The sequence below is a fragment of the Canis lupus genome, chromosome 22 (genome assembly GCF_003254725.2).
Source record: "Canis lupus dingo isolate Sandy chromosome 22, ASM325472v2, whole genome shotgun sequence".
Lineage (NCBI taxonomy): Eukaryota > Metazoa > Chordata > Mammalia > Carnivora > Canidae > Canis > Canis lupus.
The window spans coordinates 45538786-45556572 of record NC_064264.1 but is presented as its reverse complement, the minus strand read 5'-3'; the positions used below and the strand labels follow the sequence as shown (position 1 = coordinate 45556572).

The window sequence follows — 17787 nt, the reverse complement described above, 5'->3', positions numbered from 1 at the left end:
CGGCCACCCCGATTGCGCCCCGCGGGCCAGGTGTGGGCGGAGCAGAGCTGCGCAGGCGCAGTAGCCCAGCACCGCCCACGCACTCCAGGGCCCCGCCCGCCAGTGGGCGGGGACAAGCCGGCCAGGCTCCGGAAGCGGCTGCCGCGAGTCCCACTGACGTGTCCCGGCGGCGAGACGTGTCGCGAAAAGTCGCGGTGGACCTTCCCTGCGGGGTACGGAGCTGGCGCTTTACGCCGCCGGGCACAGCTGAGCTGGGAGATGTCGTCTGCAGGCCGGGCGGAGCCCTTGGGTCCTCCCAGCAGCTTTGCGAAGCGGCTCCTGGTGACCGGGGGTGCTGGTTTCATGTAGGTAACGGCGCCGCTGGCCGACTAGTGGCTCCCCAGAGACCCCAGCCTTTTCCTGCGCCCCTGCTTGCTCTTGGAAACTTGAAACCAGCTTGGGGGGGGGGCGGTTCTGATACGGGGAGGGTCTTAACGCACGCCGGGGATCAGCCTACCTTCTTCTCCCACCCGCGCCTGCGAGGACTTGGTTGCTTTGAAACTGCGGCTTCTTTAAGATGCCTCCCACCCGAAGCCACGGTGCTGTAGTGACACCCGCCCTCTTACCTGGCCGGGGATGCACCTGACACTCTTCTGAGTGCACCCAGGTTGCAGTAAGCTTTCACCGACTGCCCCACCCTCCAGCCCGCCCCTTCCATGCACAGGCCTTGTACGTATAAGCTCCAAGAAACGATTTTTGGATTATGGTAGGACATTCTTTTATTTAGCGGGTTTAAAAAAAAACAAAAACAAAACCCTGTTATGGTGCTTTGACCTGGACTAGATGTGTGATGCCTCCTTCCCTCTCACACCCACATGCAATCAGTAAGTCCTATTTCACTGCATCCGAAGTGAATACTTCTACACCCGCTCCTATCCTAGTCCACGTTACTGTCTTCTTCTGCCTAGATTACCATTGTAGCTTCCTGTTGGTCATACTGCTTCCCCTCTTGTTCCCTTAAAATCTGTTCTGCACACAGAAGTCAGTGTTTATTAAGTAAATAAGTGCATGGAGTTTTACCCCAGTGGTTCCTGTCAAACTTAGAATAAAACCAAAACTCTTTAGCATATCTAAGAAGACTCAAGTGTCCAGGCCCTGGTTTTCCAACCTGGTCTGACATTCCACCTCTTTTTGGAGTTTCTGGAACAGATGAAGCCCATTCCCCCTGACTTGAGGCCTTTGCACTTGCTTCCCCTTTGGTTAGGCCGCTTATATCACTTAGTTTGATGGTTACTGAGATACAGCCTCCTGGGACAGGCGTTACCTGGCTATCCTAGATAAAATAGCCCCTTTCCCGACTAACGTACTAATCACCACCCACAATTATATTGTGTATTAGTGTTTACTTACTTACTGCCTGCATCTCTACTCTAGAATGTAAATTGGATGGGAGCAGAGACTCTTGTTCATTAAGCATCTACAAGAATGCCTGGCTTGTTTAACAGAGGTGTTCAGTAGTTACCGAATGGATGAATACACAGGTAGCAACAGGAAACTCGCAATGTCTAGTGAAAGACGAACATGGGAATCACCTCCCCTCTGAGCACATTAAATCACCCTTTCAAATCCGACAATAAGGAGGGTACCAGGCAGGCAAGGTTGGTTTACCGAATGTGAAGAGGGGTGTGGGCATAAAAGGGTGTGAGAGGGATGGTCCTGAAAGGGCAAGTCCCAGAAAATGCTGTGAAAGGGCTGTCAAGTACAAACTCTGAGTTCATAATTTGGTCAGAGGCAGCCCTTGTTCCTGAGAACCCAATGTTGTGTATATGAGAAAACCTGAATGACGGATCATCTCACTGAGTCATGCCTGTGGTTCCACTTCAAGGTCCTCAGAAACCCAGGAGCCACCATGGCTCTCCAGCTCCGGATGGCCTCAGCTATTATTAGCTTTGGAAACCTAGATTTAATCTAGAACTTCCCTGAGGGTTGTAGTTTACATCACCAAATTCTTGTACCAAGAGATAGCAATTGCAGTAGGGTTACTGTGAACATAGGCAACTCCTGTGCTCAGACTAATTAATTTTTGCAGTTATACCTACAGTCTCTTAAAGGATATGTTATAATTTCAGTATGTTTGTACTGACCACCACCCATGGTATTTATCATCCTGCTTCACTCCCACACTCAAAGCACATGTGGACAAAATTATTTGGTTAGACTATTTTTTTTCTTGTACCCAGAACCAGTAAATTCTCTTTTCCCCACAGTGCAAAAGAATATCGGTGCATCAATACTGACTATTTATTATGTTGAGAAAGTTAGTAAAAGGGCAGGGGAGGGAGCATATTCAATGTAGTTATGTTATTTCTGTTATTTTGCTGAAACTTAAAGGTATCTTTGAATAGTTTCCTAATAGCATATGGTAATATTTAGGAAATGTTAAGAATTTAGGGAAAAGGTTAAATTTTCTACTAACAAGAGCACTTTTTTCCTTAAAGCGCATCACATGTGATTGTCTCTTTAGTAGAAGATTATCCAAACTATATGATCATAAATCTAGACAAGGTGAGTTTTATAAAAATGAGCTTCAAGCACTGATATTTTTTTTAAAGTATTAGAATCTTATCATGCTGTTATTTCAGTGTTTCATTTAGTCATTTTAGCAACTTAGAGGCCTACATAGTCATGTGATCATGCTGTACTTAGTCTTTTTAAAGTTTTTCATTATGATAGCCCATTAAGTAAAGGCTTTAAGTGCAGTATTTTTACCAAAAGAAAAATTTCAACCCCCCCCCCCAAAAAAAGAAAAATTTCAACCCTGAGTTCAATATTTAGTGTAATCTTGTGATTATGAACCTTTTTCTGGAGTTTGGGATACTCTGATTATTTGATTTTATTATTAGATGATTTGATTTTATAACTGCCACCTCCTGGAAAATTACATATTTCTTAATTTGAAACTAATTTAGTTTTAAGGATTTTTCTGTAATAATTGAAGTCTCCCTGGAGATTCTGAATGCCATGATTGGTAATCACTGGATTTTTTATTTTAAGCACAAGATGCAATTAGTTACCTTAATTTCATAAAATATAATAGTAAAAATCTATAGACAGAATAATCTGTAGGTCTTATCAATTCTTGCATGCCTTACTCTCATGGACAGTAATTTTTCTCCTCACCTGTACAGAAATTTACCAACAATTAGCCCAGGAAACAGTATAATGAGTTATAATATGCATAACACAGGTGCAATTGTTTTTTGCATACCAATTTCTTTGCAGTAAGAAATGGTACCCTTTCTGATGGCTAGGGGCAGCCTGGGCAGAGAAATTTTTTAAAGGAAGGGTTTCTAAACGTAATTTTTTGTATTTTGAAAAGATAACAAAATTACATGGCTTTTGTTATTTACTTTTTAAGCTATCAGCGACTCCTAAAAACACAAAGAGGAAACACTTTAAGAAGACATGTTTTTGTATTACAATCAGAACATTTGTAGTCCTTAAAATAACTTGATATTTTATAGGAAAAGCTATTATCACTTTCTGTGTTGTTTCTCTCTCTCTTCCTCACTTATTTTAAGCTGGATTACTGTGCAAGCCTGAAGAATCTTGAAACCATTTCTAACAAACAAAACTACAAATTTATACAGGTATGAAAATTTTCTTATAATTATGTAATTATTATACTGTGCCTCTTTAGCCATTCATTTAGACATTCTGTCTTTCTACTTTGCAAGCTTGTGTAATGTGGGGTTAGAAAACATGCTTATAAAAGACCTTTTAATTTCCAAAAGTACCACGTGCTTTAGAGAAAGCTGCTTTAAGACTAATACCACTATAAAGCTGCATGTGATATTTGGTGCCTTGGCAGATCCATAGGTAGCTGATTGAACTTACATGCTTCATGATTTGTAGGTCCTCCCTAGCCTTCTTACTGAGGCCTTGCTGGGATTTAAAGAGATTGGTATAAAGGGGAGTTTTACTGAGGGCAGGCAATAGCCAGAAAGCTCACCGGGCAGCCCATGGGATAATCTTCTTCAATGAAGGTGGATTGATTGGCTCCGGAAGGCTGATTCTTACTAGGCACACTTAGAAGAGTCTAAAGTATAAACCAGGGCGCCAGATCATTACAAAGGGAAATTTTAATGTCAAATGAAATTAACTCATGATTTATGATTTTTTAAAGAAGATACTCTATGAACTGTCTTTTTCACCACAAACTGTAAAGAATATACTGAGCAAACATTTTATAATTCTGTTCTTCTATATGAAAGTATTTCAGTCACCAAAGAATTGTTGAGAATACACATTTTTAGGAAGATGAAACGTACATATAACATCAAAAGTTCTCATAAATTCACTTAGTTGTGGTGAAACATATTTTTTTAAATGTCAATGTAATTGTTACACTTAACTTTAAGTATATTGTAATAATGGTTACCTCAAACTTTAAAAAATATGTTTAAAAAATTTCCTGTAGGGATCCCTGGGTGGCTCAGCCGTTTAGCACCTGCCTTTGGCCCAGGGTGCTATCCTGGAGTCCCAGGATCGAGTCCCACGTCGGGCTCCCTGCATGGAGCCTGCTTCTCCCTCCTCCTATGTCTCTGCCTCTCTCTCTCTCTCTTTCTATGTCTATCATAAATAAATAAATAAATAAACAAAAAAACTAACTAAAAAAAAATTTCCTGTTAATATGACCTTAGGTTGGCAAGAATATTATGGGAAAAAGCTAGCACAGTTCTTAGTGCTGGTTTGGTGCTCAATAAAATACTGTTTTAAAGACATATTTGCAAAAAAGTACTTTGAGTTGAGTATCTTATATCCTAGAATAGTGGAGAAATACATCATTACTATATTTATTTTACCCTTTGGTTCAATTTTCAAGTATTCTCTATTAAAGCAGGTGGTGGGGATTAATTTTTTTTATAGTTGTTTTGGTTCATGTAGTAAAATGGTTATTACAAATGGGAGTGCTCAGAGAAACTTCACTTTTTCCTGTTTGCTTTTCATATAGGGTGACATATGTAATTCTCACTTTGTGAAACTGCTTTTTGAAACAGAGAAAATAGATATAGTACTACATTTTGCTGCACAAACACATGTAGGTAAGCACTGTTTTATGTTACAGTTATGATGGGCAAAATTTTTTCCATAAATCAAAGTACAGTGTTGAACTTAAAACAAGCAGGGACTTAATAGGTCTTTGAATGAATACATACCATGCTCTACCAGAAAAACAGGGTGCTTTTCCACTTTTATTAATATAGATTGAAATATAACCTTAAATTCTATCTTAAAAACTTTGAGTTTAACCAAATTCAATATAATGATTACTTCTGGGGAGATGTGCCTTCAACTTAATTTTTTTTTTTTTAAACTGGGTGGTGGATACACAGTTGAACAATATAATATTAGTTTTTTGTTTTGTGCATCTGGGATATCTTCTAATTGTCTAACATTTAATATTGTGAAAAATATCATACATTAAGAAGAATTTAGAAGTAAAGCTAGATGAATAATGATGATGTGAGAGATACCTGGGTGGCCCAGCGGTTGAGCATCTGCCTTCAGCTCAGGGCGAGATCCCGGGGTCCTGGGATCAAATCCCACGTCGGGCTCCTTGCATGGAGCCCGCTTCTCCCTCTGCCTGTGCCTCTGCCTGTCTTTCTGTGTCTCTCATGAATAAATAAATAAAATCTTAAAAAAAAAATGATAGATGTGAATACCCATATGGCCATCACCTAAACAAAATATAGAATGTTGCTGAGTCCTCATTAGTTAGTTAGTATTACTAACTTAGTAACATTAGTTACTATTACTAATGTAACTAGTTAACATTAGTTAGTATTACTGCCTTATTACCGGAGTTAAAAATTATAATTTTCCTTAGTCTTCTCTACAGCATATTTAGGAGATTATTCTATAACAGAATATAGAGCTATTCCTCATCCCTTTTTATTGTTGTATACTCCACTGTGTAGATGTCCTACATTTGTGTTTATTTCCTGCATTTTGCTATTTAAATAGCACTGCAGTGGATGGCTTCATGCCTGTGTCCTTTTGTATATTTGTCAATTGATGTTCGGTAGAGATTCCTAGAAGAAGGAATTCAAGATAGATCAGTTTGCTGGGGCTACGGTAACAAAATACCATGGACTAGGGGACTTAAGCAACAGAAATTTATTGCTCTTAGTTCTGGAGGCTGGAAATCCGAGTGCCAGCAGGGTTGGTTTCTTCTCAAGCTTCTCTCCTTGGCTTGCACACGGCCACTTTCTCACTGTGTCCTCACAGTTTTTCCTCGGTGCATCCCTAGTGTTTCTTTTTGTGTCAACATTTCTTCTTTGAAGGCTACTAGTTACATTGGATTAGGGCTTACTGGAATGGCCTTATTTTTATTTAATCACCTCTTCATAGGCACATCCTATATTTGGGTTAGGGCTCCATCATGAATTTTGGGGGAACATAGTTCAGCCCAATAACCAGGGTTAAGGGGTAAAAGCATATGTAATTTGTGTAGATATTGAGAAATCTCATTCCCTAGGGGTTGAAAACACTGCATTCTTAACTCCTCATGTATAAGGTAGCTTTCCCTGTAGCCTCACCAACAGAAGAAGTTATTGTCAAATTTTTAAATTTTTGCCAATCTGATGAGTTTTCATTTTGGATTTTCCTTATTATAATTGAGGCTGGGTATCTTAAGCCTAAGGATCTTTGTATTTCTTGTCTAAACTGTTGGTTTATGTTTCTTATCCATTTACTATAGGGTTGTTCCTTTTTGTTTTTTATAACTTCTTTGTAGATTAAATATTTAGCCCTTTGTTTCTGATAAGTTCAAATAATCATCTCAGTTTGTCATTTGTCTTTTTACTTTTTTAGATTTTTTGGTTTGTTTTTTCTAAAAGCAAGAGATTTGCATAGTTCAATTCATCATTTTTTTTCCCTTTTGCTTTTGGATTTTGAACCATATTTAGTAAAGTTCCTCTCATTCTTGGATTATAGAGAATCTATTTTTCAAAGTAAATTTATTTTAAAAATAATTTATCCAGCATTTATTATGTTTTTGGCAATAACAGAATGATCTGAATTAGAAGTTTCAAGTTTTAAATTTAAGAACGCCTATTAGTAGGAACTAGAAGTTTCGAGTTTTAAATTTAAGAACATTTTAAATTTAGATGTATTGTTTTTTTCTTTTTAGAATTAAAAAAAGTTTTTCTTGCAAATTTAGCACTGATAGTTTTCTAGGTTCTAAGAATTTGCAGGTACTTTATAATTTAGGCTTAAAGCATAAAGAGCAGTGTGTTTTTGTTATTTTTTTTTTTTAATTATTGTAGTTGTGGCAAATGAAGAGAAGTGAATAGAGCTTTCCTTAAAGCTGAGTCTACTGTTCGATATTTGTTTTGTCTCTTGAGTGGAAGTGTTCTAGCTTTTTCTCTTTTTTTAGATCTTTCATTTGTACGTGCCTTTGAATTTACGTATGTTAATGTCTATGGCACTCATGTTTTGGTAAGTGCTGCTCATGAAGCCAGAGTGGAGAAGTTTATTTATGTTAGCACAGATGAAGTATATGGAGGCAGTCTTGATAAGGTAAGTTTAGAAGATGTATATATGCCTTGCTCACCTTTCTCTTGCTCACTTGAGAAACATTGGAATGTCAAGGAATGAATGTGAAATTATTGTAGAAACTGGAATCTGTTCTCCTTTTTTAATCATTTGTATATATTGTACTTTTTATGCAAAAGATGTCTCTATTCTCCTCTATATTTTTCATAGTCACTGTTTTCAATGAGTGACCTCATTCTGTTCTATGTTTTTACCTAAACGCATACATAGTGACAAAAATCAAGCAGCTTAAAAAAACTTATAATGAAAAAAAGCAGACCCTGACTACTTCTCCTCAATATCCAGCCCTACCTGTGAGAAAAAGTTATTCTCAATTCTCTTTGCAATTTTTATGAGGCGAACTTTTTTCTTTTTGTACTTTTGTCACCCTACATCAGATGCGACACCACAGCCAGGATGATTTTTAAAATAGAAGTCAGATAATGACATTACTCTGCTCAAAACCTGTTCATATTTTTACACTGGCCTTCAGGGTTCTACGTGTTCTGGCCTCCCTCTAGCTTTCCGGCCTCATCTTCCATTTCTCTTCCCTCACACAGACCTCCTTGCAGTTCCTTTGGACACACTTCTGTCCCAGGACCTTTGCACTTGCTGTTCTCTCTGCTTGTCTTATAGGGTTGTTATGAATGCTACTATATAAAAATGCTTAGAAAAATGCCAGGGACATGGTTGGGGTTCAGTAAATGTTTTTCAACATATAATAATATATCAAATTTGTAATATGTTTTCTGATTTTTCTGCTTAGAAACTATGCATAAAATATATTTTTAATACATCTTTTTTAAAATTAGGAATTTGATGAATCTTCACCCAAACAGCCTACAAATCCTTATGCATCATCTAAAGCAGCTGCTGAGTGTTTTGTACAGTCTTATTGGGAACGATATAAAGTAAGAACTCATTTCAGAACCTCTTGGATCATTTTTCTTTTGACTTAGATGATAAAACTCCCAAGTTAGCATTAACAACATTCCATATATATTTTCTTATTTACGCGGTGCATAGAGTATTACAGCTGGAGTTGGTGCTTCAAAGAAAGACATCTTGAAGTTTATTTATATATTTATTTATTTTTAAAGATTTTATTTATTTATTCATAGAGAGAGAGAGAGAGAGAGAGAGGCGCAGAGACACAGGCAGAGAGAGGAGCAGGCTCCATGCAGGGAGCCCGACGTGGGACTCGATCCTGGGTCTCCAGGATCACGCCCTGGGCCAAAGGCAGCACTAAACCACTGAGCCACCAGGGCTGCCCTTAAAGTTTAACATATAACCAAACCTAAGGTCCAAGATGTAGTCTCTGAAGTCATCGGGTAGAAATTCCTTTAATTTTCTACTATCAAACCTAATTAAACCACACCCATCTATATTGATCCTGCCCTGGTCCCAGGAAAGAAAATATTCTTCTTCCTCCTTTTAGGAGCCTCTGCCTTTCTCTAAATCCTATCCTCTCCCGTATTTTCAGGAACCTTACATCGGGGGAAAAAAAAAAAAAAAAACCTCTTTGCTTCTGTCCTTAAGGTGTGTGGAGTTATTTAGCTGCAAGTGCCCATCTTTTAGGACTATGTTTAGAAAACCATTACAATTGGACCTCTTATTGCATTAACGTTGAGTACTCTCTAAGTTTCCAGCTGTCATCACACGAAGCAGTAATGTTTACGGACCACATCAGTATCCAGAAAAGGTATATTCTACTTGTGCATCCATAGTGTATTTCAGCAAATTGTAGCTTCTCATTATTTAGGATAATCTCTCTTTAGTTATTTGTTTGGAATAATTTCTGCTGTAATTATACATAATTATAAGTGCCGTATAGGCCATGTGCAAATCTCATGAGGTTTAGAGTCTGAAGACCTGAGTTCAAGTCTCAACCTGACACCAGCTGGTGTGACCTTAGGTCCTTGGAGCACCATTTTTAAATTGGGGATAATGAAAATAATCTGAAGGGATTTTGAAGGATCCAGTGAGATGATAATGTGGACATACCTGGTGCTTTTCAGGATTCCAAAGCACTACAGCACATTCCCATCACTCCTGTTGTGTTGCTGAAAACTCTTCCTTTGCAGTCAAGAAAATTAAGAGCTAGTCAGAGAGTCATGCAGGAAGCTTATATAGACATTTGTCTTCCTGTCTTTATTGTTGCTGGCCTGAATATCTTCTAGAAAGTAGTAACAAGTGGTGAATAAAGAAATATAGCTAAAAGGCTGAACCAACTGTGCAGTTGGTTCTATATCATTAAGCCTAATTTTAAGTAACCATTGCCTTCTGTGCCTAAAAATTTAGAGATAGGGTTTTTCACTTTCCAGCTGGTTGCTTTTATCTCTGCCCAAAGAAAGGCCTCATCATGATCTACTGGTCTTAATATCTACTTTGCTTAATTTGAGCAGTATCTTTCAATTTAATATTATATCTCACCCTGTTTAACGTAACTTTTCTTTGAATTCAATAGCACTGGAATTTACTTTTTATTAATTTCACGAGCATGATTGATTAGGTGCTGTATGCAAAGCAATAAGTAGGATATGATTCCTGCCCTTAGGAAACCCAAGGTGGACTTTTGCAAAGAGACCAAACTGTTCATGAAGACTTTTTCTGAATCTGTACACTATTTGTATCATTTTGTCTTTATATTTGTCCAGCATATACCTTGTTTTTGTGAAATAAGAAGCTATCTTAGAGTTCTTTAACTTATCAAAATTATAATAGCTTTTTTCTTGAACTGATAAGAATTAGAATTTATATATTTCTTATTAATCATAATCTTTTAATCTTATGATGAGTTAGATTCGTATTAACGAGTGAATTCCAAGGTCTGAAATGATATTTAAATATTCTTTTAGGTTATTCCAAAGTTTATATCTTTGCTACAACACAACAGGAAATGGTATGTTACTATTTACCTTTGTACCCATATGTTTTTCTGATACGTAGATAGTATTGGTGACAGCCTGTCTTGAAAATCATGAAGTCTTAAGAGTTGAAGGCCATAGAATTGAATGTTTTCACAAATTTACAAATTCCTTCTACAATCAATGTGATGGTTTTTAAAATAACTATGTTCTGTTATTCATCTTTATAATATACTTATTAGGATAATTTCAATTTTTTTAATAATTTCAATTCTTAAATAATATATCCTAGAACTCTGATTTATAGCATTAAGATTTGACATCTGTCTATATAATTTTACTTTTCCAAAGGATTTAATATATTTAATTCACAGAGCTATGTATATTTTTTCAAAATGAACTTGAGGTAGAAAATTGATGAATAACTTATTTCTCAGGGGTCATTTATATGTTTGCCACTTTCCTACTGAATGCTGTAGGACATGTGGAGGTCATTTAAAAATTATGGATAAAATTTAGAAAAGTCATAAGAATTTGTGTTTTCAGTTAAAGATTTCTAGGTTCTCCATGGGAATTGGCTTCTCTGGAATTGTACCCAGCCATTGTGTTACCCTGGTTTGAGAGAGCTTACTTTTTATACTTTATGATTCTGTTTCATTTAATCTTTTTAGCTGCATTCATGGATCAGGACTTCAAACAAGAAATTTCCTTTATGCTACTGATGTAGTAGAAGCATTTCTCACTGTCCTCAAGAAGGGAAAACCAGGTGAAATTTATAACATCGGAACCAATTTTGAAATGTCAGTTCTCCAGCTTGCCAAAGAACTAATACAACTGGTATGTATATATTGTAAAAGAGTAGGGTTTTCAAAATTGTCACTAAATTACTGGCCATAATCACTTGTTTAGTCAAAATCAGCAATTTACAATTTACTCAATTGAAAGGTGAATGAGTAGAAAAATGAAAAGTACATGATGAAGATATGCCATTATTTGAAGTTAATTCAGTCCTTTCTAATAGCTTTTTAGAAAAATAAAAATCCTATAACATGAAATTTAGATACTTACAACAAATACCTCAATGTTAGAAATATAAAACTGTGTGTCCCAGTCTTAAGGATTGAGGATATGTAAGTAATTATAGTTAAGAGTGTATGTAAGTATTAATGAACATCAATTCTCAGTCTCAGGATTCAGTAGAAAGGGAGACTTGGTATATGGAAATACTTTTCCTTTACAGTAGTAGTACTCTCAGGATACTCTGTACTCCAAATATGTGGGTTTTCCACACCAAGAAATTCTCAGAGACAAGCTGGGTGGCCTATTATTTAACTCAATTTGACATTATCTGCCTGGAGATAGCTTCAGGTCCCATCCAGGCTTTGGGGGTACCCGGATGGCTCAGTCAGTTAAGCATTTGCCTTTGGCTCAGGTCATGATCCCAGAGTCCCAGGATTGAGCCCTGCATCAGGATTCCTGCTCAGTGGGGAGTCTGCTTCTGCCTCACCCCACTGATGCTTGTGCTTTCTTGCTCTCTATCTTTATCTCAAATAAATAAATCTTAAAAAATAAATAAATAAATTAAAAAAAAAAAAAAGATCCCATGAGTAAAGGCTCAGTCCAATAAGACTATCCTCTGCTTCAGGTGCCAACTACAAAACCTGGTTGTCACCTGTGCTTCTGATCAACTCACTATACAGCAGAGGTACTTAGCTGGAGTGACTCACAGAATTGAGAAATACAGTTTATTTTCTAGATGACTGGCTTATTGAAAAGGATAGAACTCAGGGACAGCCAGATTCTGGAGATGCATGGGACAAGATATGGGGAAGAGGTGTGGATTGACCGTGCACTCTGGGCACATCACCCTCCCAGCACCTCCCAGTTTTCAGCAGCTCAGATATTCTTCAAACCCCATTGTTATGTTTTGTTTTGTTTTTATAGATATTTCATTAAATTGGTTTGATTGGTTAAATTATTGACCACTGGTTATGAATTCAGTCTCCAGCCCTCTAAGCACAGGGTCGGTTTCCTTGGCAACCAGCTCCCATCCTTAGGGACTTAACATTAACTCTGGTGTGCTTAAAAGGGGCTTGTTATAAGTAGCAAAATACACCTCTCTCTCTCATCACTTGGGAAATTCCAACAGTTTTAGGAACAGGGATAAGACCAAATTTATATTTCTTATTATAAATTATAAAACCACATTGAATAATAACCAAGAGTCAAAAAATTAATTTTCTCCCCTAGTTTATGCAATGAGTATTCTTTGTGAGCTTCAGTTGGAATGTGGGTTATAAAGCATGGAAAAACTTTTTTTTTAAGATTTAATTTATTCATGAGAGAGACAGAGAGATAGAGGGGGAGAGAGGCAGAGGCACAGGCAGAGGGAGAAGCAGGCTCCATGCAGAGAGCCTGATGTGGGACTCAATCCCAGGTCTCCAGGATTAGGCCCTGGGCTGAAGGCGGCATTAAACCTGAGCCACCCGGGCTGAGCCACCCGAACTGCCCAAGAATGGAAAGTCTTACTAAAATGCTCTTTATTTTAGCTGTCTCCCCCACTTTGTAGGGGTTTTTGTTTTTTCTTTTCTTTTTTAAAGATTTATTTATTTATTTTAGAGAAAGAAAGTGTGTGCACAAGTTGGGGGTAGAGGGAGAAGGAGAGAGAATCTTCAAGCAGACTCCCTACTGAGTGTGGAGCACAATATGGGGCTTGATCTCAGGACCCTGAGATTGTGACCTGAGCAGAAATCAGGAGTCATACGGTAACTGTGCTACTCAGGTGCCCTGAAGGGGTTGTTTTTCTTGTCTTTTGAATCAGCTCTTGAATACCTTTGTTATTCTCTAGTCTTATTTTATAATTGTTGATTCAAAAGCCTTCTCCATTTTGACAGATCAAAGAGACCAGTTCAGAGTCTGAAATGGAAACCTGGGTGGATTATGTTAATGATAGGTAAGTAACAACTTAAAACACTGGGGAAAGGTTGTGAAATCTTGGATCCTTACACAATTCTAAAATAAGTAGACTTAACCAGAAACTAGTGTTATCGCTCTTTAGAGTTCCACTAAAATATTTTTTCCTAATTATGTGTCAAAAAAATAAAGTGTGACATTGCTGCTTACTAGCTGTGTGACTTAAAGAAAGTTACTCCAAGTCTGAGGTCTCCTCGAGAGTGAAATAGGGATAATACTATCTCATTTACAGAAGTATTTTAAGGTTTTATTATAACATAGATAAAGTACCTGACCCAAGGTGTGAAACATAAGAGCACTAATAAGTTTATGGGTGTTTATTCATTCATCAAACATTCATTTATGAGGCACTGCCTTCATACCCAAATTGTGGCTAAAAGCAGAAAAGGACGAGCCATGGAGAGGGTTAGGTGTCTGGGATTATAGATGATGTTTTAAAACATGTACTTTATTTTACATGTATTTTATTTTTCTATAAAAGTATGTCATCAGGATGCATTTTTTTTTTTAAGGAAAAAAGATTCATGGGCACACATTATTTCTCTGAGTATTTAAATTTGTAAATATATATCCACAATGTCATTTTAAATCTGTTTTATTTTCTAAGACCTACCAATGACATGAGATATCCAATGAAGTCAGAAAAAATACAGGGCTTAGGATGGAGACCCAAAGTGCCTTGGAAAGAAGGAATAAAGAAAACAAGTATGTTATGTATTGATCCTTTTGGGGAGAGGGAAATTCAGAAAAAATTTAAAGGAAACGTAATTTACTTTTATAACACTATAAATTCGGTAGAATGCCATGATAAATTATTTTCACTTTTCAAGTTGTTACATTTACTGTATTTCCAGCAACAGTAATATATTTCCTGAGCATCTTAAATTTCACACACTGACTTCTGCTCAGGCTTCCTATGTCTTACTAGGACAGAAACCTAGTTCACTGATTCTCAGGTGCAAACTTTTCACTTTTTTCACATCTTTTAAAGGTGTGTGTTTTAAAGTCACTAGTGTCTTACTATTATTGCATCTTCCTTTCTTTCTTGGTAGTACGTAAAATAATGGTCCATTTTAAGGTCAGTGTCATCATAGATTTGATGAGATGTAGGCAGTTGCAGTCTTTGAGTGTCTTAAGTCTTTTTATATTGAAACAAATAAAATTTAAAAAAAAAGAAACAAATAAAATTTACTATGTGCAGAAATAGCCATTGAGTGTGTATAAAATCTATATATAGTTAAAGTTCAGTTTAAAAATGTATTCATGAGAAAAGATAAACTCATATGTAGAAAAGAAGTCTTCACTAAGAGCTTGACACAGTACTTATATTGAATTTGTAAAATCAAATTCAAAGATAATTTATCATTTTTTAACTAAAAAAACCTTTACTGTTAGTATAGCCATATAAACTAATTTTGCATATTAGCAGAAGGAAGGTCACGCCATCTTATTATGCCTATAATGCAGTATTGCTATGTTTACATGAACAAAAAAGTACATTTTTTTCCTGTAACTTTAAAACCAGTGCAAATAGCTTATCTTTCTCCCTGAATTTTTAGAATGTCTTAAACACTTATGCCAACAAATTCAGTATTGACGGACTTTGAAAGTTAAAAAGAAAACAATAATTGATTTTTAAATCTAAATTTTTAGATATTGAAACATTTTGCGATTAAAGACATTGATTAGTTAGAATCAAATTGTTTTCTTCATGAGGCATCCCTTTGTCAAGACTGATTCTTAAGAACCGGAGTAAAATTATCTGAGTAGCTGATGGGTAGGATTTTTCTTACTTAGTAGGATCTCAGTAAATGTTGGTTAACTGGTGTTTAGTGTTTTATTTTTAATTTTTGTCTTCTTTTTTTTTTTTTTTTGCTATTAGTTGACTGGTACAGAGAGAATTTTCACAACTGGAAGAATGCAGAAAAGGCATTAGAGCCCTTTCCAGTACAACCACCATTTGTATAGTGAGGACAGTTTTCAGAGAAAGAAGAAAATTATCCTACCTCGACAAGTGATATGAAATCAAGTGATGAGACCAAGTGTCCTCTTCATATGGAATTAGATTGTGACTTTTTGCATAAAATTCAAATGCGAAATGCCTCAGTCTTTAGAATAGTTTTAGTATTGCCATAGGATTTAAATATCAAGATTCTTTCAGAAACCTTTTCTACTGAAAGTTAGGAATCAGTAAGCCTAGGAAGAGGAGGGTGCCTGGAAGGAGGAATCTCACAGTTCTGAGAACCAGGATGGGGAACAGCTCTGCACGGATGACAGCCTTCCCTGGCACTGAACTCACCTTCCCAGCCTTCCCCACTGCCCAGATAGTCTCAAGTTTTCGTTTTTAGGCAATATAGTATAAGCCATATGCTCTCATTCATCTTTTTGTAAAGATCTGATGTGCTATAATTGCTTTAAAAGGGGAACAATGTAAAAATATCTAGCACTTTTTAACTTTTGATAATTTTGTAAAATTAAGTTAAATGTTTTTTAAAAGGAGGATGTCATTTTTATATTTTCAAAATCAGTTGTTGAACTATATAAGTAACCATGTATGAAAGAAATTTTATCATGTATTTACCATTTAAAATGATTTTATTTATAAAAGTATCAAAATTTTAATGTATTTAATGTAGAATGTGGCTTTTAGTAAGGTATGTTATTATTTTGCTGTAGAAAAAATTTTATATTACTTGATTAAATATTTTTAATTATCTACTAAAAAGACTTTAAGATGACTTGAAAAAGCAACTGACTGGACATATTGCATTGAGAAAGGGAAAGGAGTCCATGATTGTACCCTACTTTCTGTCTTTGGTGCATGAGTGATGGTGACTTACCTCTGTGGAGTAGGAAGCAAGGTCATTAACTCGGAGGTGGCTAAAGGAGGGGGATAAGAATGGTTACTCCATTCTTATGGGCCTTGAGGAGGTGGAGATCGAGAAAAGTATAAACAGATCCAAACTTAGGAAGAGGATTTGCCAAACAGGAGTGAAACACAAACTGAAGTTGAACAGTGTAGTCTCAGAATTCTGAGATGCATAAAAATAGATTGATCCAGAGGTGGGCATCATCAGAGTCAGAATGAGCAGAGGGAGCAGGGGGCTGAGAGTGAGAGTGACCGAAGTGCTGCCCACTCATCCCAGTTGTGTAGGGAAGAGAGTGCTTCTTGGGAGTGGCCTGTAGCTAGAGGAAATGGAGAGGGGGATGGACACAAGAGCCTGGAGGTGAGAGCTTGGAGAGGCTAGGAAGTTACAGGCAGAAAATGGGATCAACTGAGAGCAAACGGTCTTTGGTGGAGTTTGCTCATTGAGGGTAGATGACAAAATAACACTTTTTCTGTGTCATTTGTTTTTGTACATATTTTTGCATACACTTTTACTTCCAATGCCATTATATTCAATATGGCTTAGCCTTTATCATTTATCTAGTCTCAGGAGATGACCTTGACAAGCATTAGGAACATATCATGAAAAATCAGTGGAAAGATAGAAAGGACAAGACAGCGGAAGAGTAGGGGTCCTCAACTCATCTGGTCCCACAAACTTACCTAGATAACTTTCAAAACATCCTGAGCACCTATGAATCCGACCTGAGATTTAAAGAGAGAACACCTGGAATGCTACAGAGAGAAAAGTTTTTGCTTCTAATAAGGTAGGAAGGGGAAAAAAAAAAGAATCAAGTGGGGGATGGAGCTATTCTATTTATAAATAGAATCATGGAGCCTGGCTAAGGCCAGGCAGTGAAAGCCTCCAGCGCACAAAACCCCAGCCCCAGAGAAGCAGGAACTTTAAAAACCCGCGCTGGAGTTTTCCCTGACAGAAAAGTACTAAGCAGGGAAATTGGGCAAAATCGCAGGAGGAGCAGTGGAGCCTCAAGATCCCTGGAATCACTATAGGAGGAGCGGTGCCTGCAGGAAAGCTCTCTATGAACCATGGTGCGATATCGGTAAAGGGCTGGAGTGCCGCAGCCCTCTGGGGCGTTTCAGAGAAGCCGGTCGGTTAGGCGGGCTGGCTCTGGAGCTGCCCTTACACTAGAGCTTGCCAACAGAGGGAGGTGGCTGTACTCCATTCCCTTTGGGAGAGGCGGTCCCCAGGAGTGCAGGTCCAATGGTGCAGAGCCGGGGATCCCAGGGCACCCTGGGATAGACAAATGGACAAAGCCAGCGATCCTCTGCCTACCCCCACCCCCCACCCCCGGGACAGTTAGATGCAGGGAGGGCACAGAAAAGTGAGAACTCTCTTGCCACTGGGCGCCCTGCAAACTGTGCAGATCAGTGCACCTGCGCCTGCCGGCAGGAGCACATCTAGGCCAGTGTGGATTGGGAGGCTGTAGTTAGTTACTTGTGGGGAGCTTGACTCCAGCACTG

The 17787-nt window shown here is 37.5% G+C and overlaps 1 protein-coding gene across 1 annotated transcript; it reads left to right on the top strand.

Annotated features, from left to right (window-relative positions):
- The first annotated feature begins 113 nt into the window (after positions 1–113).
- TGDS (TDP-glucose 4,6-dehydratase) lies at positions 114–16143 on the top strand. Its single transcript, XM_025441135.3, has 12 exons — positions 114–344; positions 2478–2544; positions 3561–3629; positions 4994–5084; positions 7421–7563; positions 8391–8489; positions 9221–9280; positions 10437–10480; positions 11117–11282; positions 13340–13398; positions 14026–14123; positions 15301–16143. The coding sequence occupies exons 1-12, from the start codon at positions 259–261 to the stop codon at positions 15384–15386; spliced, it is 1068 nt and encodes a 355-aa protein (XP_025296920.1). The 5' UTR covers positions 114–258; the 3' UTR covers positions 15387–16143.
- The last annotated feature ends 1644 nt before the right edge of the window (positions 16144–17787 follow it).

Coding starts and splice junctions, on each gene's coding strand:
- TGDS (XM_025441135.3), top strand. CDS start 259: ATGTCGTCTGCAGGCCGGGCGGAGCCCTTGGGTCCTCCCAGCAGCTTT. Junction 345..2,477: donor ACCGGGGGTGCTGGTTTCAT/GTAGGTAACGGC, acceptor TTTTCCTTAAAG/CGCATCACATGTGATTGTCT. Junction 8,490..9,220: donor CTTATTGGGAACGATATAAA/GTAAGAACTCAT, acceptor GTACTCTCTAAG/TTTCCAGCTGTCATCACACG.